General features: G+C 51.6%; 3 protein-coding genes across 5 annotated transcripts; 1 reads left to right on the top strand and 2 right to left on the bottom strand.

Annotated features, from left to right (window-relative positions):
- Window positions 1–68: 68 nt before the first annotated feature.
- On the bottom strand, window positions 69–3,481 carry TRMT10B (tRNA methyltransferase 10B). The gene is made up of 7 exons (XM_085041884.1): window positions 3,280–3,481; window positions 2,909–3,187; window positions 2,605–2,757; window positions 2,203–2,281; window positions 1,861–1,928; window positions 1,525–1,648; window positions 69–734 (listed from the first exon to the last, which is right to left on the bottom strand). Exons 1-7 carry the CDS (start codon window positions 3,445–3,447, stop codon window positions 541–543), a joined length of 1,065 nt encoding a protein of 354 aa, XP_084898010.1. The 5' UTR covers window positions 3,448–3,481; the 3' UTR covers window positions 69–540.
- Window positions 3,482–6,978: 3,497 nt separating this feature from the next.
- DCAF10 (DDB1 and CUL4 associated factor 10) lies at window positions 6,979–18,504 on the top strand. Of its 2 annotated transcripts, none has more exons than XM_085043726.1 (7): window positions 6,979–7,290; window positions 7,825–7,938; window positions 10,009–10,206; window positions 10,655–10,857; window positions 10,982–11,092; window positions 12,546–12,691; window positions 13,931–18,504. In XM_085043726.1, exons 1-7 carry the CDS (start codon window positions 7,007–7,009, stop codon window positions 14,273–14,275), a joined length of 1,401 nt encoding a protein of 466 aa, XP_084899852.1. In that variant the 5' UTR covers window positions 6,979–7,006; the 3' UTR covers window positions 14,276–18,504. The 2 variants fall into 2 exon arrangements, with proteins under 2 accessions (XP_084899852.1, XP_084899851.1); XM_085043725.1 differs by having other exon boundaries at window positions 13,907–18,504.
- A 322-nt stretch (window positions 18,505–18,826) lies between these two features.
- Window positions 18,827–22,918, bottom strand: SLC25A51 (solute carrier family 25 member 51). Of its 2 annotated transcripts, none has more exons than XM_085043727.1 (2): window positions 22,844–22,918; window positions 18,827–22,335 (listed from the first exon to the last, which is right to left on the bottom strand). In XM_085043727.1, exon 2 carries the CDS (start codon window positions 21,358–21,360, stop codon window positions 20,464–20,466), a length of 897 nt encoding a protein of 298 aa, XP_084899853.1. In that variant the 5' UTR covers window positions 21,361–22,335; window positions 22,844–22,918; the 3' UTR covers window positions 18,827–20,463. The 2 variants fall into 2 exon arrangements, with proteins under 2 accessions (XP_084899853.1, XP_084899854.1); XM_085043728.1 differs by lacking the exon at window positions 22,844–22,918 and having other exon boundaries at window positions 18,827–21,377; window positions 22,089–22,834.
- Window positions 22,919–23,120: the final 202 nt, after the last annotated feature.

The following is a 23,120-nucleotide window of genomic DNA, read 5'->3' as shown; positions in this document are numbered from 1 at the left end:
CATGGGGATCAGGGATGTGTGTGTCAGGTGTGATGAGGTGCCACTCATCACTAACTGTAGGGACACAATGGGGATCTAAACGCTTTATTTTATATCAGATGCATACACTTAGCCAAAGGCTTTAGCAACTCACCAAGTTTTCACTGGGTTTAAGTTGTTGGGACACAGTGCCCTTGGGGGCTGCTCCCCATCCTGCATTCTCCTGCAGGAGCAGCACTGTCTTGTCCCATGGCAGGGGATTTTTCTTGCGTGTAAGCTTTGCAATTCCTAACTGCACCTTCCCCTCTGTTTAAATAAAATGAAGAAAACAACTTAAAGTTCTCCTCCTCACTCCAGAACAAGTGGAGATGCAGAAGTCACAAACAGCTGCAAGGAAGCAAAACTGAATTCCTGTCAGTTTTCACTTGTTCCCAGGCTCCACCAGCTTTTGTTCCCTGCTCAAGGGCATGGGGAATATCCAGCATGGCACTCCTGAGGTAGAAGATGTCACTCCAACCAGGTCCTCACACTGCTGGAGGCAGAGCTGTCTCCTGTGCACGGTCATGCTGGTGCCTCCTGCCTGTGCAGCTCCTCACCACAAAATAAAGAGTTTTCTTGAGTAGCAGTGTTGCACTGGGGTGTTTCCACCTGTTCCACTCTATCTGGTAGCATGTAGCCTTTTCCAGAAGAAACTCCAGCCCTCAGGGCTGCCGGCCAGCTCCGTGTCTCATAGTAGGTGGACAGGATATCAAAGACTGTCAGGAGCAGAGAAGTGTTGAGTCACACAAGTGCTGTGATGCTGGGGCCAGCAGCTCCACACACACCCACCAACACCAGGGAGGTGGTGACAGCTGACTCAGAAAAGGTTCCCCACTTAACACCTGGTGAGCTGGTGCTTGAGGCAGCTTGCTTAGGGGCAGACAGGTATTTTGGAGAGGACTTTAGGGAGCTCTGGGCAAAGCAGTGGCTGTGTCAACTAGAGCAAGGTGCCCCCCACTACAGTTTTGGCTGACATGTGCCACCTGTCAGCATCCCCCCTCTAGTGAGCCATGCCCGCTGTGCCCCCACCATCACTCCCAGGCTCCAAGATCCCACCTTGGGCCCCTGTGGGCACACAGAACCCCCAGCCACTTCCTCTGCCTTGTGTCGATGGAGAGACAACACAGTCCTCATCTCATGGGTAAAAACTCTGAGGAGCTGGCCTGGATCACAAGCCCCTCTGCAGTCACCAACAGAGAGGCATTCACCTTGCAGAGGTGGAGGAATACAAGCACATCCTCTGCTGCCAGCAGGTGTGCCAGCCCGTGGGGGCACAGGACACCAACACCCCTCCCCGACATTGTCAGCCTTGGCTGAGCCTGGCACAGGCCTCCCAACTCCTGTCCTCCCACGGCCTGTCCCAACAGCAGCCCTCCAGCACCCCTCACCCGACTGCACCCTGCCTCCTGCACAGCTTCCCAGGGAGCACAGGATCACATATGGCCTCTGGATCACACCAGCCCCATGTGTCCCCCTGGGCCTTCCAGCCCCAGTGCAGCCCCTCACCCTGGTTGATGGCCAGCGTTTCAGAGTGGTAGTTCCTGGAATTGGGGGCTTTCACCATGTACTCGCGGATGGGGAGTCGGGCTGTGCGCAGGGACTGCTCCTGTGCCCTGCGCAGGGTCAGCTGCTGCAGGGGACACATGGACACGCTGACACATGGCCACACGTGTGGCCTGAGCAGCCACAGAGCCAAAACCTGCCCTGGGCCTTGAGGCACCACCACTGCTGCAGCCTCTCCCAGCCTGCTGCTGGGTCCAAGCAGAATTTGAGGAAAAAGGGGTGGTGGAGGCAGCAGCAGCACTGCTGCTCTTGGGAGAGAATGGGGCAGGCACCACCCACCTTGTGAATGCTCTCATCCACCAGCCCTCCCAGCACGTACACCTTGTCCGGATCGATGTCTTCAAGGACTAGAAACAGGACACGCACTGGCTCACCACCACACAGCAGTAAATTGTGCAGGACACTGCTCTCCCAGCACACCCCACGCCCAAGGACAGTGGTGGCAGAGCCCCCTTGCCCTGGGGGCAGACAGGTCCCACCAGCACACAGCATGTCTTGTACAATGAGACAGCCAATGTGAGGAACGACCTGCCTGAAGCATGGAATGACTTCAAAAAGAAATCTCTAAAATTCAACCTTTTTCTCTGGCTGTCCCTTGCCTAAAGCATGTGAAATATTTACCATTCTCAGAGTCAGGAGTGAGATAAACAATGGCATCCAAAGGAAACAGGTCCAGGTAACTCTCTGGAGTTGTATCCATCTGGAAAACACAAGATGGAGTGAAGCAGCCCTTTAGCCCAAGGTACATCTGCCAGAACAAACACACAGAGATATCCTGGGACTAACACTAATGCTTTGGACCCACAAACTCCTACAGATCTAGTGATCTGGGGTTTTCTTTTTCAATTGGAAAATGTTTCTGTTCTGAGCACTGATCAACACATCTAAAAACCCCAATGCATTCTCTCCTCATCAAAAGTTCTCGGTGTACTTTGAGAAAGAGAGAGCAACAATTGTCTGATTTTAAATGGGATTCAGAGCACAGGGCTGAGCTCTCCCCTGATCCCACGGCCAGCCCCTCACCAGGTACCGGGCGAAGCCATCGTTCATACGGAAGCACTGCTCATAGATCGGCGTCCCCGCGGCAAACTCCGTCAGGTACAGCCAGAAGGGCCGAGCGGCGCGGCGGTTCGCCCCGTAGAGCCTGCGGATCTGGGAGGCGAGGCGGCCACTCTCCTTGGGGACAGAGGGGATGGTGACCCCGAGCGCGGGGCTGGCGGTCCCGCCGAGCTCGGTCACACGCCAGCTGGAAGCCCAGGACGGCTCCCGTCGAGCTCCCGGTGCCCCGCCCGGCCGGGACCGCCGAGCACCCCCGGGACCCGCGCACCTTCTCGGTCATGCTGCCGCCCACGCCGAGGTCCACGCAGAGCCGCGGTCCCGCCGCCCGCGCCTCCAGCAGCCGCTCCGTGGCCAGCGCAGCCGGGACCCTCCCGCGGCGGAGAGAGGGCGGCCCGGGCCCGGCGGGGCCGCTGCCGAGCGCCGCTCCCGGGCCGTCCCCGGCCGCCGCTGCTCCCCGTGCCCGGCGGCGCTGCCGCTCCTGCCGCCGCTTCCCGCGCCGGGCGGCGAGAACCCGCTGCCAGCGCCGCCGCTTCCGCAGCGCGTTCCTCTGCGGGAGGGAAGGGGGCACGGCGCTCAGCGCGGCCCGGCGCGGGGTCCCGCCGCCGCCCCGAGCACCGAGCGCGGCCCCGCCGCACGCACCGAGCACGGCCCCGCCGCCCCGGGATCGTCCGCCCGCCCCGCGCCGGCATCGCCCGCGGCCGACGGCTCGATCCGCAGCAGCCGCAGCGCCTCGGCCGCCACCGCCATCTCCGCCTCGCTCGCCGCCGCCGCCACTGCCGCCATGCCCTTCGCCGCCCCGGCCTCCATCGCGCCGGTGGCGCGGAAGAGGCGGACCCGGGGGTGGGTCAGCGCTCGGGGTGGGTCAGGGGTGGGTCCGGGCCGCCCGTCCCCCCGCGGAGCGACACCGCCCGGAGCAGCCGAGAGTTCGTCCTGCGGAGCCCGGCTCTCCCGGTGCCCGTTGTCCCGCCGCGCAGGTCGGCTCCGGTGCCCGTCCGTGACTCGGGTCTCAGCGGCACAAAGTGTTCCGCGCGCTCCCCCGAAAGTGTCATCCTCAGCTGTTTTCCCTGTTTGTCGCCTGTCACTCAACAGTTCACACAACGGATGCCGCAAGCTTGGTCAGTCTGGGGCAACTTCCCAGTATTGTAATTATCATTATTCTTCCCTCTGATGCCTTAAATCACTAGTAAAAAAATTTTAGACGCAGACACACAGTATAGGAAAGGGGTTTTACCTTGGTTTAATAGGATCTCAGATGCACACCGACGAACAAGCCAGCCCCCACGATATCCCCTGTATACAATTTATGGACAGCCTAGATTCTAGCCTTTTAGAATACCTATCTAAAAGTCTCTAATAAGAAGTCTAACAAATGAAGTAATTACCCCCTTATTAAAATTGCCCCCCTCCAAAAGATTACTACTTAGTTTACAAAAAACATGTCTCAGTGATGGGGAATCTGTTCAAGGTTGGTGCGTCATGCTTTTGAGATTGTGGGGATGTTTTGTCTTCCCCAAAGGATTCTGAGCAGGGCAAGGGTACTAGGGTGATAGACATGTAGGGTTAAGATACAGGGAGTAAAAAGTACAGGAACGGGGAAGGGTAAAAGGTTATATATAAAGGATATATATAAAGAAAGTATAAAAGTAAAATAAAAAAGACAAGAACCCATCAGGCATCACCTTTCTGTCCCGTTATACTATCTGTATGGAGACAGGCATAAGCAGATGGAATTTGAGTAATTAATGGAATTTGAATAGCCAATGAATCCCAAAAATTACTTACGATTTGGAAAAAGTGGATGAACTGCATGACCAGCACATCCTTCTGGCTGGAATTGCAGGAAACCAAATGAGTGATGCCTGGCCAGGTCACAAGCAGCAGCTCCCTCAGACAGCTCTGACTGCCTGGAAATCTGCATCCCACCCCACGTGGCATCATGCTCAGTATGCAAGATGGGGGAACAGAAAGGGAGGAGTTGTAAATAAAAGTGGACTCAGCTGGGATCAGCTGTCCTGGCTGTGCCTCCCCAGCCTGCTCACTGTCAGGGCAGAAGCAGCTGAAAAGCCCTTGACAGGGTCAGCACTACCCAGCAACAGCTGTAACATCCATGTATAATCAGCATTATCCTCACCCTGAACCCTGACCATGGCCCTGTGCCTGCTCCTGGGGAGAAATGAACTCAACCCCAGACCAGACCAGGCTGTCCAGTTAGGTCCAGCACAAACCCGACTGGACACTGAGGCAGGCAGCACTTCTTGGAAACTCCTTGCAGCCCACAGGGTAAGGCTTTACCACAAATCCTGTGGGGTGTTGGCAGGATGGGGAGGGCATGGTCCCACAAGGCTGGGGGGTTTGTGTCTCACACATGGGGTTAGCTGGAACACTGATGCATATATTGTTTTCTGGGAGAGGATCTGTGTTTCCCTGAAGCTCTGTCAGGAGTACATTTTACATTCCCCAGCACTGCTCTGCTAAGAAACTGTTCTCTAAGCCCGGTGCATTGTCACCTCTGTGCTGACTGTTGCTACAGTTTCTCCATTAACAGACTGGGGCTCTGCCCAAGGTGTTCCAAGCCGTGTGTGTTCCAAGCACACTGAATGCACTTTGCCTCCTTCTGGTTCCAGACCCTGCTGTGGCCTCATTGACCCACCATGACCGGGGCAGGTTTCTCTGTGATGACCAGGGTCAGGACTCCAGATGTCCCAGGCAGGTCCCCAGGAATGAGGCAGATCCAAAACTGAGCTGGGAATTTTGAGGTAAAAGTGAACTAGTCAGTAGCAGACAGGTAGATAAATTTTGGGGTAAGACTTCAGGTAATGCGCTATAGACAATGTTTTGGAGAAAACCTGAGTTCATCTGTAGAGGACAGAAGGAACATTTTGGAGAGAAGACAGAGGTCACAGTGAGAGTCCCAGCAAGAAACAGACCCCAAAGCAGGGGCTGGTCCTGCTGTTGGACACAAATCCTGGGACTGTTACGGATCCCATCCTCACTGGCACCTATCCTGCACCTTCTGGCACTGGTCCAGAGCAAGGAGGCCTCTCCCAACTCCTCTTTGCCCAGGAAGTGTGGTACCATCTTTCATGCTCTCAGAACACACTGTTTAAAAAAAATGTATTGACACTTAGTACATTTATAAAAATATTACATCAGTATGTTTATAAAAATGTAAGGAAAAATGTTCATGGTCTACGAAAGCAGTGGGGAGGAGGGCCCCTGCTCTTCCCTGCGTAGTTTCAGAAAAAAGCTGCTGCTAATTGTCTTTAAAAGGGCACAGAGTGGTGGGCCAGGGCCGGGGGGAGCCCAGGCTCGGGAAGGAGCAGCGGCAGTCTCGGGGCTGGGGCGGCAGGCCCAGGCAGGGAGGTGCTGTCCCAAACGGGCTCGTTCCCCGGGGACAGCCCCAGATCACACACCGAGCTGAAGCACTTCTGTGCTTCATCTTACTTTTATAACCTAGTTTGCACAGGGCAGGAGCTGCGTGGTTCCCACAAAAGGCTGCTCGCCGTGCATCAAAACTTTACACTATTTATATATTGTACAAAGACATCAGCATTCATTGGTTATAAATTACACCTCTTTTCTATTAATTAGTACTCGGCCTCCTGTTTGCTAGTTCTGTCTCACTTCTCACGCTGAGCAGCCCGAGGCACAGCTCTTCTCTCGGCCTGTGCCTGGGCTCCGTTTTGAGTCGCTGCTGGCGATGTCCAGCGCCGGTACTGCGCTTCCCCCGGTGCTGCCCTCCCCCGGCACTGCCCTCCCCGGCGCTGCCCTTCCCCCGGTCCTGCCCTCCCCCGACACTGCCCTCCCCCGGTCCTGCCCTCCCCCGGTCCTGCCCTCCCCCGACACTGCCCTCCCCCGGTCCTGCCCTCCCCCGGTCCTGCCCTCCCCCGACACTGCCCTCCCCCGGCACTGCCCTCCCCCGGTCCTGCCCTCCCCCGGTCCTGCCCTTTCCCCGGTCCTGCCCTCCCCCGGTCCTGCCCTCCCCCGGCACCGCCCGGCCCCGCGGGCCTCCCTGCGCTGCCTCCCGCCCGCACAGCCCATTCGTCTCGGGACAGCGTTCCCTTTTCCCGAAGCGGAGGAGCAGCCAAGCGCGGGGCGCTCGCAGTGCCGCGGCTCGCTCCCACAGCCCGGCCGCTGCTAATTGCTCATTAACAAATGGACACATCGCGGAGCGCGAGCCCTCACGGACCCGCGGTCACGTGGGACGGCGGTCACGTGAGCGGGACGGGCGGGGTCTCGGGGACAGGTCTGCGCAGGCGCAGTGACGCGACGGCGTCGGCAGGGGCGGCGGCGGGGCGGGGCCGCGCAGGCGCAGTGTCGCGGCGCGGCCGGCAGGGGGCGGACGCGGGCCGGCGCTGCCGCCGCCATGAGCAAGGAGCCGGTGCCGGAGCCGGGGCCGGGGCTGAAGCCCGGGCCGGACCCGGAGCCGCCCCGCCACAGCGACCCCGCCGACCCGGGGCCCGGCGCCCCCGGCGGGCTCTTCGCCTGGCTGCGCGGGCGCTGCCTGGGCCGCGGCGCCGCCGTGGACCCGGCGCGGGACACGTTCGGCGCCATGACCGGGCTGTACGGCGCCATCCAGCCCGCCGACTCCGTGTCCCTCAGCACTCGCACCCACGGCGCCGTCTTCAACCTCGAGTACTCGCCCGACGGGTAGGTGTGCTCGGGATCCTCGTCCGGGCGTGCCCGGGGCTCCCCGTCGCGCTGTGCCCGGCGGTGCCGAGGCGCAGGGTCCGTGCTGCTGGCGAGGTGTCATCGCTGTTGGCATCGGCGGGCAGCACCCCCGAGCCCAGGTGTAAACCACGGTGCAAGTTGCTGCCGTGAGGTGTCAGCCTGGGCGCCTCCCACCTCACCTGGGTGCAGCACGGACTCGCCCTGTCCGGGAGAGGGGCCGGGGTGACAGTCCTGCTGGGGTGACAGTCCTGCTGGGGTGACAGTCCTGCTGGAATGCCCTGCTGGGGTCCCCCGGTGCTGCCAAAACTCTGTTTTACAAGATTCTAGTGAAAAAACCCCGACTGGTTTGCAGGTATTTCAAATAAACATTTGGATCAGTGATATTTTTTGTGTCTCAGAACCCCTGGAAGGAGCGGGCAGGGGGACGTGGTGACACAGGGAATCTGGCGTGACAGGGACACGCTGGAGGGTAAAGCCCAACGCAGACATAGTTTTCTGTTCTGCTCCCTGCAGGTCAGTGCTGACCGTCGCCTGTGAACAGACTGAAGTCCTGCTCTTTGACCCGATATCTTCAAAGCACATCAAGACTCTCTCTGAAGCTCACGAAGACTGTGTAAATAACATCAGGTAGGTCAGGAGGGATGTTTTGACATAACTCAGCCTGTACTTAGGCTTTATGGTTTAGATCCTCTGCCACTTTCTTTGGCTAGAGCTGGAAATAGCAAGAGCAGAAGTCTAAATCCATCGCTGTTTTTATCATGTAATATTTTTCCTTTTAAATTGAGGGTTTTTTAGTTGCTCTGGTTCTGGGAATACATTTTGGGGAGTGATTTTAAGATGTCTTCTAACAATATTGCAGCTGCTCTTCACTCAGATTGTCAAAGCACATAACCCCACTCCAAAACCCGAAAGCAGCAACCAGCTACACAACAACAAAAAATTCCAACCAAGAGCTAAACTCAGACAAAACCCCGCAAGACAACCGTAGAATATTCTGAGTGTTTCTACTCAAAAGAGCCAAATGTGATGTGTGATGCCACCTTCATCAGATAAATTGATGTTTTCCACAAGCTGGTTGTCCTTTTCACAGAAGACTGAAGTTTCAAATCAGCTGGATGTCTGTCAGGAAAGCTGGATTAAAATGTGTGTCTGTCTGACACAGAGGAACTGAACTCTGTTCTGCACACAGTTACCACAGCATTACTGGGAGCCTTCACGTTAATGAGCAGCATTCCAGTCACTGTAGCACTGCAGAAGTTCCTTGTAGTAAGCACCAAAAATGCTCACTATTCACCAAAGTTTGGAATTTTTCCCATTGTAGTTGGTTATTCTTAATTTTTCAGAGTTGTTGCTGCTTTTGCATGGTGTAGCTCTAGGCTTAAAGAATTTTTAGTGGGTGTTTTTTGGATGGATGTCTTGTTCCTTCTACCTCAGGTATGGCTTTCTTCATTGAGTGCCTTCATCTGAGGAATTCTAAACAGAAACTAGAATGCTTTTTCCTTCTGGAAGTAATGGCATGCCTGAATTCCAGTGGTACTCAGCTTTGATCTGCATAGTTGCAAACTCAGTGATCTTATCCCTTGATTTTCTCAGTGAACCTAATAACTTCTGATAGTGTGTTCTCAAACAAGGTCTTGTCTTCATTTGGTGTTTTTGAAAAGCCTTGCTTTTGCTTCAGTAAACTCTAGGCTCCATGTATTCAGTTTATTTCCCAGCTGTGCCACTTCCAGCCCTGCTGAGCTGAGTGTTGTCCAAAGGGGAACAGATTGAGTTACTGTGGGTGTTCTGTCTGGCCATGTGTTCCACTGGTGCTCTGGCTCTTGTGAGATCAGTGATCACAATTCATTAACACACAAGCCCCCTAAAAAAAACCAAATCAAACTTATGCTGTGCCTCTGTGTGTTTGCTTGTTTTGTTGCCTTTTGGCTGAGTTTAGAATTATGAGGCAGACATGGTTAAAGGGGTAAAAGGGTTTTACCTTTTTAAATATTTTTTTATAAATATTTTTAATAAATATTTTTTAATAAAATATGTATTTTAATAGGATCTTAGGTGCACAGTTTCTCAAAGGTGGAACACACCGAGATGCACACACTGTATAACATGTATGTAATTTTTATGAACTCTGCAAATTAGTATATTTGTTTAGGATTTTCTAATAAGAAGCATAATAAAGGAAGTAATGTCCCCCTATTCTAAGAATCTCCCCTCCCTAAGGAGGCTAAAGCCCAGTTTACAAAATATATTTTAGAGAGAAAGGTTCAACCAAGGTTGAAACCTTGAGTCTTGAGGACTTTCTCGCTTTTTACTGTGAATGTTTGGTCTTTGTGCCTTGCAGAACTTCAAAATTAAGTTACAATATTAAACTACAAAAATTACAAGCATGTAGGTTAAGGGTACAAAGAATGTATAAAGGGTACAGAAAATATAACAAGGGTATATAAAATATATAAAAAGGGTATATAAAAAAGGCAAAAATCATCGGGCATCAGTTTGCTACTACAGAGGTACTGCTGGTTCATATCCCAACAGTTCTTCTTTTAGTGGAACTTTTATTGTCACATACTCTGCTGTAAGTTTTGAGGGGTTTTGTGTATGGCTACTCTGTTTATCTCTGTATTAGCTTGCATGTCTGCTTCAGAGCATTTGCCTTGGAGACAGCCCTGAGCAGCTGCAGTGCTTCCCTCCTGTTCCCAGGTTCCTGGATAACCGACTGTTTGCCACGTGCTCCGATGACACCACAATAGCACTGTGGGACTTGAGGAAGCTGAACACCAAAGTGTGCACACTGCATGGCCACACCAGCTGGGTCAAGAACATCGAGTATGACACCAACACGAGGTTACTGGTGACGTCAGGGTTTGATGGAAACGTGATCATCTGGGACACCAACAGGTACGTGGCTGTGCTTGCCCCATGGCCTTTCTGCAGTGCACCAGGACAGGGCTCTTCTGTCCAGGATGCAAAGCCTGCCTCCTTGAGTGGGGCTGGAATGTGTTCTGAAACACTGGAGTCTTTTATAGCCCTTACCAAGAGCTTGCATCACCTCTCTGGTAATAGTAAATGGATAAAAAGGAGCTTCTCTCGCTAACATACCAAAATGCAGTTCTTCCTTCTGAAGAAGATTCTGTTCTCGTTGCTGTAGTTGTATGAATATGTGAATATATATGAATTCTCCCATTTCATTAAAAAGCAGGGCTTTTTAATGGATAAAGACATCACTCAAAAGAAAGGTTTTGGGGTGAGCAATGATGCAAGGCACATCCTGGACCCTTGTGGATGTGATCAGGGCCTCAAATTGGAGCTGACTGCAGCTGTGTCTTGTGCTTCTCTTGCTGTCCAGGTGCACAGAGGATGGATGTCCCCACAAGAAGTTCTTTCATACCCGTTTCCTGATGCGAATGAGGCTGACACCAGACTGTTCTAAAATGCTGATCTCCACCTCCTCTGGTTACCTTCTGATTTTGCATGACCTTGACCTGAACAAGTCTTTAGAGGTTGGCAGCTACCCAATATTAAGAGCCAGGAGGACCACATCTAGCTCAGGTGAATGCTGGTGAGGCGGTGTGTGGCAGCTCCTGTGCTAGGGGTGTTTTGTGGGATGCTCTTGGCCAGCAGCCCACGTGTGCTGGCTGTACCTGTGGGCTCACCTGTCTGGTGCTCTTTGCAGACATAACGTCGTCAGGCTCCTCTGGACCTCGAGCAGTGGGCTCACCCTGTCACCAGAATGATTCAGGGCTGCTCTCTGAGAAAACCTTGTCACGGCCCTCCCAGCGAGAAGGTAGGAAAAAAATCACTAAAAAAAGGATAAATGAAAAGAAATCCCAGACTTTTACTTACTGTAGCCAAAAGAGGCCAGAGTATGATAGTAAAAAACTGCATTTTTGTCCTGTGGTTTTTAAAGAATGGTGTTGCTGAGACTTCTATTAAGCCAATAAAATCTCATTGCACACCAAAGCCTGGGGATCTAATCGGGTTTTATTTCTGAGTAATCTGGTAAAAGCAACAAGATCTCTATCTTATGTCAATACATTGTTGTCACATAGAGGTGATCCCTCTTCCATGTTTTTTTTCTTGAACAAAGTTTGTATGAATGATCTTGTGTTGGTTTGAAAACAAACCAGTGGGAGATCACAAGTCAAGATTGAAATTAAAAATAAGTGAAATAATATAAGGAAAAGCACTGACAAAGTCAGATACAACCTAACACCCTGTTAGGGTGGTAGTAGCAGTCCAACTGAAGTAGTCCAGTTGAAGCGGTGATCCTGTGAAGGTCTAGTCTCCAGCTGAAGATCCAGTGGTAGCTCTGGTCCTCTGGGAACCCAGTAGACAGGGCTAGCTCAGGCAGTTCCAGGGCCAGGTTATATCCAGGTGGGAACACCTGGCTCCTCCCTCCTCGGCAGAGCATCTCACAATGGGATGAGATAAGTCCATGAGTCACACGGTGGGTCCCTGATGGCCCATTGCCTGTCATGGGGGGTGGGTCGTTAGCAAGTGATAATAGCTAACAGATGGCCCATTGCCTGTCATCCGGAGTGGGTGATAGCAGCTAATGGCCCACAGCTGGTGGTAATAGAATACTTAACTACATCAATATTGCAACCTAGGACAGATCTTCAAGGGGAAAAAAGAGGATACACTTCCAGAGAATTAGCATGAGCTTTGTGAATACTTTGTGCATCCCTTGCAATTTCAAATAAATGTAATGTTAAGTTTTAGCTACTCATGTTGTGAGGTGCTGAAGCATACTGATGAGAGGAGGTTTACCTGGATGCCAGGGAGTCATTTACCTGGGAGTAAGGGAAAAAAGGGAGAAAAGCTGCAATCTGAGCAAGTGTTGGAAGGAATTTGGAGAGGACATCATACAAGTTTGAGAGTAAGCCATTGTTATAAAAACCCCATTCTTTAGATTTTGCTGTAATGCTAATGAAGAGTGTCAGTGTGGAAGGTTAACTCTAATGTAGTTGTCAGTGTGGGGTGGTTCAGTGCAGGTCTTGGCATTCCAGTTTCACAAAAATGAGCTGTTTGAAGTGAGGACTGAGCCCAATGCTCAGTGGTGTTTGCTGCAGGTGTTTCTATAACCCCTTAGAGTTTCCCTGTCCTGACGGTGTGGTCTGTCCTGGTGGCCATGTGCAGCTGTCACAGGCATGACCCTGTTTCAGCAGCAGGATTGGTGAGAAAGGTGAGGGTCAATGTATGGGTTCACTGAGAATCACAGTTAATTCCTCTTCCAGGGGGATCACCTAGGAATAGTCTGGAGGTGCTAACACCAGAGGTTCCTGGAGAAAGAGATCGCGGGAACTGCATCACGTCGCTGCAGCTGCACCCCAAGGGGTGGGCCACGCTGCTCCGGTGCTCCAGCAACACAGATGACCAGGAGGTAACACATCACCTTGTGTTCTTCTTAAAATATATGCAGTCAGATGTATTTTTTTAAATCATCTTCCTGGTAGAACCTGCTTCAAGCCTTTTATGTGATGTAGGAAGTCATAAGACCAGCTGCAGTTTAGCTGCAAGCTGCAGATTCTGCCTAACTTGACCAACAACAAACAATAACACTTGACCAGTAATAAACAATTTACTTTGATTGCTGATGGAAATTTAGGTTGGTTTGGTTTGGGCTGGGTATTTTTTTTTTGTGTTTATGTATTTCTTTGGGATTTTTTTTTTTTGGTTGAAGGAAGCCACTCTTTGTAATAGTAACACCTTACAGAAGTGTAGAGGACTGAGTGGAAGCTTAGCAGACTGGTTGTAAATTTTAATGCTGGTTCTGCAACAATCAAACCACTACAATGTACAACACAGAATTTTTCTAAAATGCAAAATGTTACATTGGGTCAGTTGGTACTGACGATTGATGAAGTTACAATTCCCCTTAGTCCTAGAGTCTGCCTTACTCTCTTTTATAAATATTAATTGGTATTGTTCCTTTTGTGGTTATTTCAGTAGGATGCATGAAACAGAGCTAAGAATGTTTGTCTTGTGGCTGAAATGGAATCAACACAATATAAACTTCGTCATTGATCTCTTTTTTTGCATTTGTTCTGAGATTAAATAATGAGATGACAGACAGGGATCTTAATGTGTCTCACAAATAACAATCTGGCTGTAGAGCTGTTTGCAACCTTCCTTCAAAAATCTGTTTCCCCCTCATTTCAAGATTCCATTCCTTTTGAAGTCAAAGGCATAAAATGCCAGTGAACTTCTCAGAGCTACAGTCAGCTAAGTTGGACTTTATAGATTTAATTTAAATATTTACTAAATTAGAGCAGGTGCCTGGCCAAAGGATTAGGCTTTGCTCTCTGCAGATGAAACCTAGATTGAAAAGATTATATGTAGCACCCATTTAATTAAAATAGCAGCTTTAATGCTGGGCAGGCGCTTTGTGTGGATAGTTCAGAGGGAGGGAGGTGCCGAGGCAGTGGCCTGCTGTGGGTGCTCATTGCAGAGCAGGTCACCAGGAGCATCAGTGCCTCCTGTGCCATTACCTGTTCACAGGAGCTGCTCGTTACCTGTTCAGGTGCAGGGGGAGGGAATGTGTGTTTGCAGTGCTTTACTTCTCTTTCAGTGTCCCTTTCTCTGCCTCTCCCTTTAGTGGACTTGTGTCTATGAATTCCAGGAAGGAGCCCCGGTGCGTCCCGTCTCCCCGCGCTGCTCCCTGCGCCTGACGCACTGCATCGAGGAGGCCAACGTGGGCCGGGGCTACATCAAGGAGCTCTGCTTCAGCCCCGACGGCCGCATGATCTCGTCCCCGCACGGCTTCGGCATCCGCCTGCTGGGCTTCGACGCGCACTGCAGCGAGCTGGTGGACTGCCTGCCGCGGGAGGCCAGCCCCCTGCGCGAGATCCGCTCCCTCTACTCCCACAACGACGTGGTGCTCACCACCAAGTTCTCCCCCACGCACTGTCAGATCGCCTCGGGGTGCCTTAGCGGACGCGTCTCCCTCTACCAGCCAAAGTTCTAGGCAGAGCAGCGGGACCTGCGGATGGATGTTTGTGGGTGTTACTTCAGTTGAGTGGAAGTGTGCTCTGTCCAAAATCTCTGAATCCAGAGGAGGTCACGGTTACCGTGATCTCGGGACGTGACAGTGGAAGGATTTTCCAGGCCAGCACCATGTGGATCTTGATCCTTCATCCATGAGCCCACGGCCACGCGCCGTGTCCCAGCCCTGCCAGCAGACCTCTGCTCCTGCTGATCCTGTGCCATCAGGCTGCTGTCCTGCTGTGTTTGTACCCCGATACTTGATTATTTCCTTCGGTGAAACTCAAATGGGCTGTTTGGAAAATTGCAGAGAGACAGGGTGCCTGGGTACCTCCTGCGCCAGAGGAGCTGGACTGCCTCACCTCTGCTTCCTCTTTCTGTCGCTGAAGCAACTCTGGTGATTAGTAGATAATGAGCTGCTAGTCTACATAAGCAACACGGTTAGTTACTCTCACCAAAAAAAAAAAAAGAATTTTGCTTTCATTTCTATGTTAATGTGGTTGTCATTGGCTAGAAAAATGAGTCACAGTGTGGCTCAGGCTGGCGGGGACCACTGGAGGTCACACAGATCCACCCCCTGCACAGGCAGGCTCCCCTCAAGCCCGTCACTCAGCTCTAGGGAAGACCCTGCCCCAGAGGATTTCTGGGGGTTCGTGCAGCAGGGCAGCTCTGGCTCCTCCACTGCCAAGTTTCTGTTGCAGGGGGCTTTCCACGTCATTCCACATCTGAAACACGGTGGCTTTCTGCTGATGTTCAGGTGTTTCCCACCTGGCTGTTTCTCCACATGCACCTTGCCTGCACGCTTGCTGTGGGAGAAGTTCATTTGGATGTGTCCCTAGGATCACCAGATGAGCCTTTCTTCACATGTGCTGTCTGTTTGGGAGGGGATTAAAAGCAAACCTATCAACAGTGAAATCTAGCCGGATCTAACCAGGCTTATCATAAGGTGTGAAACACCGTAATGTTCACCCCAGTGAAGGGTCTGGAGGAGAAGCTGAATGAGGAGCAGCTGAGATCACTTGGTTTGTTCAGCTTGGGAGTCTGAGATGAGATCTCATTGTGCTCTTGAACATCCTCCTGCGGGGCAGTGGAGGGACAGGTACTGATCACTTCCATGACAAGGGACCGGAGCCAGGGAACAGCTGGAGCTGTGTCAGAGGAGATTCAGACTGGATATCAGGAAAAGCCTCTTCCCCCAGAGGGTGCTGAGCACTGTCCAGGCTCCCCAGGGAATGGTCCCAGCCCCAAGGCTGCCAGAGCTCCAGGAGCATTTGGACAATGCTCTCAGGCACAGGCAGGGATTGTTGGGGTGTGTGTGCAGGGCCAGAAGTTGGATTCGGTGATCCTGATGGGTCCCTTCCAGTTCAGCATATTCTGTGATTCAGTGGTCATACCCAAAATGTGAATGCCAGGTTTGAGCCCTCGAGTTCATAGAGCTAACCTTGTAAATGCATAGGTATTTCAGTCTTGTACATCCATATCAGTTTATAACATTCTCATCACTTACATGTTCCAAGATGGGTTTTTTTTAGTATTTCAGAATTTTGCTGACCAGTCACACACTCAGTTCAGCAGGGAACTTTACCTGAAAGGACTGTCACCTGCTGATGTTCAGGTTCACTCTCTGTCTCGATGGGGCACACTTGTTCAAAGCAGACTCTTACAAAGCCTTTTGCAAAACTTACTTGGGGATAAAGACAACATTTACGGACGTGAGAGAGCTGGGAAGATAAGCCTGAGGATCCTCCTGTAGCTTTGTGTTTGTGTGGGTAGTATACCCTGGTGTTGGTGCAAAAATCACTGAAACTTTAGGCTCCTCTGCATGAGAGAAAAAAAACCTAAGTTTGCTCTTTTGGGGATTTTCTTTGGTAATACGAAGCCTTCAGTTTTGTGTGTTTGATAATCTGAGGGCAAACATCCCTTCTGCTGGCCTGAGCCTGCACGTGGGGCAGGTGGGTTGTTAGAGCAGCTCAGGGCACTTCCGTGGGCTGTGCTTCAATGCCATGGGTGTGTAGTGTGCAGGAAACTTGGGAATATATGTGGGATAAAAGATTTTTATGCAAAGGAAGAGCTACAAGGAGTTTGTAATGGGCCAAGCAGTTTGGGGAAAAAAACCCAGGTCCTGCCCCGGACCACAGCAGCTTTTCTCCAAGCATTTGCTGTCCCACTGCCAGGCTGCTGTCTTCTCACCTTATTTAATATTTTATTACACATCATAGAAAGGACTACAGGCGCATTTGAGGGAATCTCACAGTTCTCACAGGCTTGCACAGTGTTTGTGTTGGAGGTAAAGGAGCACCCACAGGATCGAAGTGGTTCTTGGGTGGGTCTGGCTGTCTGTTCTCAAGGCTGTCTTTGTTTTTCCTGTCAGAACTTCCTCGGACTGGTGGATCCCTAGTGACTGTAATGCTATGCCTGTGAATATGCACTGAGTGTTACTTTTTTAATTCTACCTCATGATACGCTGTGTTTTACACCAGTATTGTGCTGAGCATTGGACATTCACCTTTCTGTATAAAGGACCATTACCCCAAAGTGACTAATGTGTCACCACTCCTTGGTACCACTTGTGGTTGGCTGACGGGCCCTGCTTGGCTCTGGGACCGACAGCTCACCTGGTGAAGGGATTTGGTCACCTTGATGCTTTTGTAGCGTGTCCAGCAGATGCATAAAATGACAGAATCTGTACATGTATGCTGTAGAAATGTTACTTAGTTCTTCTGATGACATTTATAATAAGTTTGAATTAGAGTAAGTAGGTGATCTTAGATTTTGGTCATTTGATTGATTATTCCTTTTCAACAGCACTTGGAAGTTTTCCATGAAGGCTTTACCACATTTTACCTGTGAAGTTCACTGCTCAGTGGCTTACAGCTGACATGCCTCACAGTCATGTGGTGGTGCAAGGGTTTTCAGTTCTCTCTCAGTAGCATTACTGAAACAATGAAGGTACGTGTTGGTGAGCTTTGGATTTTTTCTAGGTAGTCAAAAACAAAACAAAAAAAGTGTATCTTATAGTTGTATTTCAAAAATTGAATGCTCAACCTCGAGAAGTGTATAAAACTGTAAGGAAACATTTCCAAGGGAGATGAAGGACTGCGCTGACAGACAGGGACGAGTGGCTCACACCAGCGCTGTCTGTAAGCTGGTGCTGCAGCACTTGGTAAATTTCGTAGCGTTTCTCCCGGGGTCGGAGCTCTGTCTGTTCAGCATGCAGTGTGTTGTTCAATGCATGGTTTCATACTCGTGAGCTCCCCTAGTAAGACAATGCCTGGGTTGCAGCACTGCTGCTTGGCAGCCACGGATTCCCGTGGGGAGGTCACACCCGGTGGCATGCACAGGAGCCAAAGTCATACGGGAGCTGGTTGTGCCTCTGTCACAGTCCCGTGGCTGTGTGCTGTGGGAGCACATGAGTTCCCAGTGTTGGTGCCACAGCATGCCCAGAGTGTCACAGCTGGCACTGCCACGGGGCTGCTGTCGTCGTGTCAGACAGGGGCCATCCAGGGAGAAATGTCACCGCCAGACCATGGGGATAGGAAGAAAAGCACAGCGATACAGACAGACACACACGTTGGTTTGCACTCTTGGAGTCTTGGGGTAAGGACAGTTTGATGCCTACTACCAGAATTAGAATGTAAACATAAGTTTTTTCTGGGGTTGGGGTGGGGGGGTGGGGTCTTGGTTAATTTAGTGGGGTTTGTTTTTGTTTATTTGTTTGTTTGTGTTGTGATTTTGATTTGGGTAGCACTGATGTGGAGAAGGTTCTGGCATCATAAAACATGGGTCTGTTGCTCTAGGATATAAAAACTCCTAGAAAAAAGAAATACACTTGCCAAATGAAAGGTTTTAAAAAATCTAGTTTACAAGAGTCTAAACAGTTGGAGAGAAAGGAAGAAGTCAACGACCCATCATGTTTTTTGACCTGCAGGAAACAGAAACTTCTCATTGGCTGATCTTAGTCAAAGGTGCATTTTCTAAAGCACTAAATATCCTCAGTTAAGTATAAGGTTTTTAATACAGAAACAAATTGTGCATGTAGAGTATTTTGAAATACCTGAGATTTCATAGTAAAAACTGTAGCCTTTTAATACCGTATATGAAGTATCAGAACTGCTTTGGAAGTATTGTACTTACAGCCGTACAGTAACTTACTATTTGTGGACAGTTTCTCTTGCTTGCTTAATAAACATTGAATAATTCACTGAATTAAAACGTGTTTTATTTATGTTAAAATGAGCCATGCTCGCTGGCTCTTCCCTGCCCCACTAAAATGCAGAGGAAAAACACCTCCGAGTGCTTAGATGCTGCAGTTCTCAAGTGTGTCTGTCACAGTAGTGCTTTTCCATGAAATTTTTCTGAAAATGACATATGAAGAGTCAACGTTGACTGTGAACCTTAGACCAGGGCTCCACTATTTCATTTTTGTTGGGGTTGTGCTGAGCATTGACCAGCTCTGGGCTTGTGCCAAACTCTCACCCTCCACACTTTGGCTTCCCCAAAATTACAGGAGCACATAACATCTTCCACAGAGAAACAGGATGCAGATTTTTTTTATTCCATCAAGGAGTGATTACAAAAAAAAAGGTACACTGGTAAAAATCAGATTCTGCCAGTAACAAACATCCAGTAAACATTTTATTTAGATGCAGATAATCACCACAGGGATACAGGAACTCGTGCTTGTGCCCACCCACTGCTGGCTGTGAAGCTCAGGACTGTATTTATGATTACAACACACTGATTAGGATCAATTTTGAAAGACAGTTTAGCAAATGGAAAAGTGAATTTTAGAAAAGCAATATCCCCTCCAAGAGTTAAGAAAAGAATAAATTCAAACCAGTGTCTGGAAGCTTTGCTGCTCCGCATCATATGAAGTGTTTTGGTTTACATATGAATGTATACTTAAAGAGGAAACCCACAGGGAGATTCAAACACATTCTGTTGAGACCCTCATCTAGCTCAGGGTTATGCTTGCTCTTCTGTCCCCGTATCTAAGGCCTGAAGTCTTTTATCTCTCAACTCCCATGTCTGCAAGACACAGTCTTCCTATTTCTGTCAGTCTCTTTCAATACTTCCCTACAGAAATCCTGCAACGTGTCTCCAAACACTCCACTTGCCTTCCTGCTTCAAAGGTCGTCTTTGGCTTGTTGTCTCTGCTACACCTACAGAGCTCCACTGAAGCAGGTAACCCAGGAACCTCACCTTGTCTGTGCCACTCGGTCTTGCAGAACTGTCAACAGTACACACCAAGCAGGCAGAACCCCGAGCTTCAGGTAAAAAGATCTCGTGATCAGTAATTCCAGAGGGAATTGAGAAAAGACAAGACGCTGCAGTGCAAAAAGCCGTGTGTGAAGTGCTTGGGCAGCTGCAGGAGCCAGGGTGTCCCATGAGCATTGGGACAGACAGACACATCTCCCTAGCCCTGCAGCTGGAGGCAACAAAAAGCAGCAATGCAAAAAAAACCGACAAAGAACCTTCACAGAAAGAACTAACTCCGCATTTTTTAACAAGGAAGGACACTTTAAAGCTTTAGTGAGTTTGCTGTTCCATTCCTTCCGCTTTTCCCTTTTCACAGGAAGGCACACATACACACACACACACACACACACACACACAGATCCAGCCTGGGCTGAGGTTAGACGTTCAGTGCCACGGCTGGAGGACACAGTCACCGCAGGCCACACCGGGCAGTGGCTGCAGCAGGCTGAGATGCAGCTGGGAGCTCTGCACTTCAGTCATCCCCTTCTGGTTCTGTCCTTTGAGCTTTATACAATGAGGACCCGAAAACATCTGAAAATGTTCCGAAATCGAGTCTTGGAAGATGATCAAGCAATGGAATTTTCTTCAGCCCCTCCTTGATTCTCATGTTCTAAACATGGGCAGTGGAGCACATCCCATCACAGAACGTTAGGCAGTTTTGGGAGTGATAGAGAGTAATAGAAGTATTTTTGTTTTCTTTTTTAGATCTTGTACTTGTCTAGTAGCTCCGTTATGAGTAAACCCACCTGCCAGCAAAGGAATACTTAAAAAAGTTCATCGTAATTGCACCAAGGTTTAAATGTATCACCATTCACCCCATAAATACCGAAGGCCAGGAGGAATTACCTGTCATACCCAGGCACTGTTCCCTGGGACTGAGGACACAGAGTACCAACACAAGCAGGACAGGGATCACAGCAGCTTCAGCAGGAACTCGTAGGTCGCGTTGATGATCCCCCAGGACAGCACAGAGCGGTGGTAGTTCAGGTGGGCTCCTCTGAAGAGGTGGATCAGTTTCCTATCACGTTCCAGCCAGATCTTCACTAACACTTTGGAGAAGGACTGAAATTCGCCACCAATCTGAGCTTGCATGCGAGTTTTGACAACATTGATAGGGAAGAACAAGAAGCCCAGCATAGCGCCCAGCAGCCCCCCGCAGATGAAGTCGTTGATCAGGTTGGAGCTGTATGAGGTTGCTTCGGGCAGACACTGCTTGATGGGCCCCCGCAGGCCGAAGAAGAGCACATTACTGGGCCCATTTCGGAGCAGAATAGGCACCAATCCCCGGTAATACTCCCGCATCCCATAGGCTTTCAGCAGCTTGAAAGCCTGGTAAGTGTTTGTGAACTTATCGTGGTGTTTGTAGTCCTGGAGCAGCGTCTGGACGCGCTCGAAGGGCGTGAGCACGGCCTCGGTGGTGCCGGCGAGCGCGGCCGCCACGCTGCGCGTGAGGAGCTCGGGGGCGCGAGCGTGGCTGAGCAGCAGCGCCGAGAAATCCTCGTAGAGGCCGAACATGAGCGCCAGCGTGGTGGTTTTCTGCATGAGCGGGGGCAGGATGCCGCGGTACAGCGTGCGCAGCCCGTCGCGGCGCAGCTGGCGCACGGCGTCCTGCATGCGCAGCCCGTACAGCTGCTGCCGGAACAGCACCTTCTGGATGGGGAACGTCACCGCGATGTTGGTGAAGGCTGCGCAGCAGCCGCACACGTAGTGCTTGCCCGAGGCAGCCGCCGTGTCCTGGATCACAGCTTCCTCGGAGGCTGCCACGGCAGAGCCTGCCGGCCCCATCGCCCCGGCCTTCCCGTGCAGCATGGCTCAGTGCTTCCTCCCTGCGCCAAAAACACACAGCGTGAGAGAGCTGCGGCTCACCGCGCAGCCATTCCCGCTCAGCGTGCCCGATAAACATCCCAGTAAAAACAAGCCCCTACAGCCTGAGGGGCAGAAGCAACAAATGCCAGAGCTGATGGATGTTGCGCCATTTCTGCTCAAGTCTACGTGACAATAAAAAGCAGCAGCTCTTCCTTTCTGTACACTTTCAAATGAAAACAGAAATAAATCAGGAGGAATTCCCCACGAATTACACATTCCAACAACGAGAGGTTGACCCTCACACTAATAAAACACTGTGTGGACAGAAAAGAGTTTGCCAAAAAATCTAAAAACCTCCAAAACTAAATCAAACACAAGTGCCAGCATTACAAAACCTGATTCTCACACTCTGCCTCTCCCTGTGGCAGAAAACAACAGGTAAATAACACTTAGTCGTGGTTCAACCCCGCCCAGCCAGCAGCTGAGCACCACCAGCCACAACAGATGGACAGGTGCCACACAGGTGTGACTTCACTGACAGAGGGGAGAAACTCTTTACAAGTCCCAATGTACTGCCATGCAGCCTCCTCTGCATCAGCCCCCACCCTCAGCTTCTGTGTTCTGCTGAGAAGTTTCAGAAATCGAGTCTGGGTGAGCCCAGCGTCCTGAAGGACACGTGGACAGAGGCAGCCTGACCAGACAGTCTGGAGGAGGAGTGCAGGGACCATTACCTGGCAAACGCTGCTTGGCAGAAGAATGGAATTATTTATTTAACAGTTATGAAAAGGTGTTTCTGCAGATTCTTGGATCCCACCCTTGATCACAGGTCAGCCTGAGAGAAGTGAGTGGCAGCCGTGTGAAGCTGGGTAGGAGTGGTTTGTGAGCCTCAGATCCTCCCCAGCACCAGAAACACATGTGAGATTCCCAGGATTTGAAGGGGCGTTTGGGGAAAGCAGCCCTGTCTGGCATGAGGAGCTACTGAAATGAGAAGGACAGAAAGAAAGGCGGCAGGAAAAGGAAAGGAGTGGGGAGAGAGAAAGAAGCAGGGAGAAATAGGGAGGAGGAAAGGGAGGGAAGAAAAGGGCGGGGGAGAGAGAACGGCAGAGAGGGAAGAGAAAGGATGGGGGAAAGAACGAGAAAGGCGTTTATTTTCCGAAGCTCCCCCTGCCTCTGCCGTGACCGCAGTGTCTGTCCCCCGGGGATGCCGTGGCGCTCCCGCTCCGGGCGTGTCCCGAAGGGCTCCCGACGGGCCCTCCCGCTCCCGGCGGCGGCCACAGCCCGCACCGCCCGCGCACAGCCCGGGAGCCGCCGCCGCTCCCCGCGCACTCGCGACCCCTCCCGACACCGTGTCGTGCCCCGCAGCGCCCACAGCGGCACAGCCCGCCCTTCCCGGTGGCTTCGCAGCCCCTGCACCGGGGCCCAAGGTCAGTCCGCCGGCGGCGGCTGCGGCCCGGCCGGGCCCAGGGAACCGCGACCTCCTGCTCACCCGGCGGCTGCGCGGCCGCGGCATGGAGCGAGGCGGCGGCGGGCGGGCGGGACGCACCTGCGGGCGGCGCTGCCATGGCGGGCGGAGCGGAACGAGGCCGGAGCGGCACCGGCAGCGGATCGCGGCGCCCGCAGCGCCCGGCCTGGCGCGGCCCCGCGCCGCTCTCTGACGTCACCGCGCCGCCGTGTGACGTCACCGCGCCAGCGCGCGGGGCGGGACCGCCGAGGGTGCCGGCGGCGGCGACCCGTCACGTGACACAACACGCGCCTGCGCGTTC

Source organism: Lichenostomus cassidix, chromosome Z (assembly GCF_008360975.1).
Source record: "Lichenostomus cassidix isolate B80296 chromosome Z, HeHo_3.0, whole genome shotgun sequence".
Classification (NCBI taxonomy): Eukaryota; Metazoa; Chordata; class Aves; order Passeriformes; family Meliphagidae; genus Lichenostomus; species Lichenostomus cassidix.
Note: the sequence above shows the minus strand (reverse complement) of the source record. Positions and strands in the feature narration are given on the sequence as shown.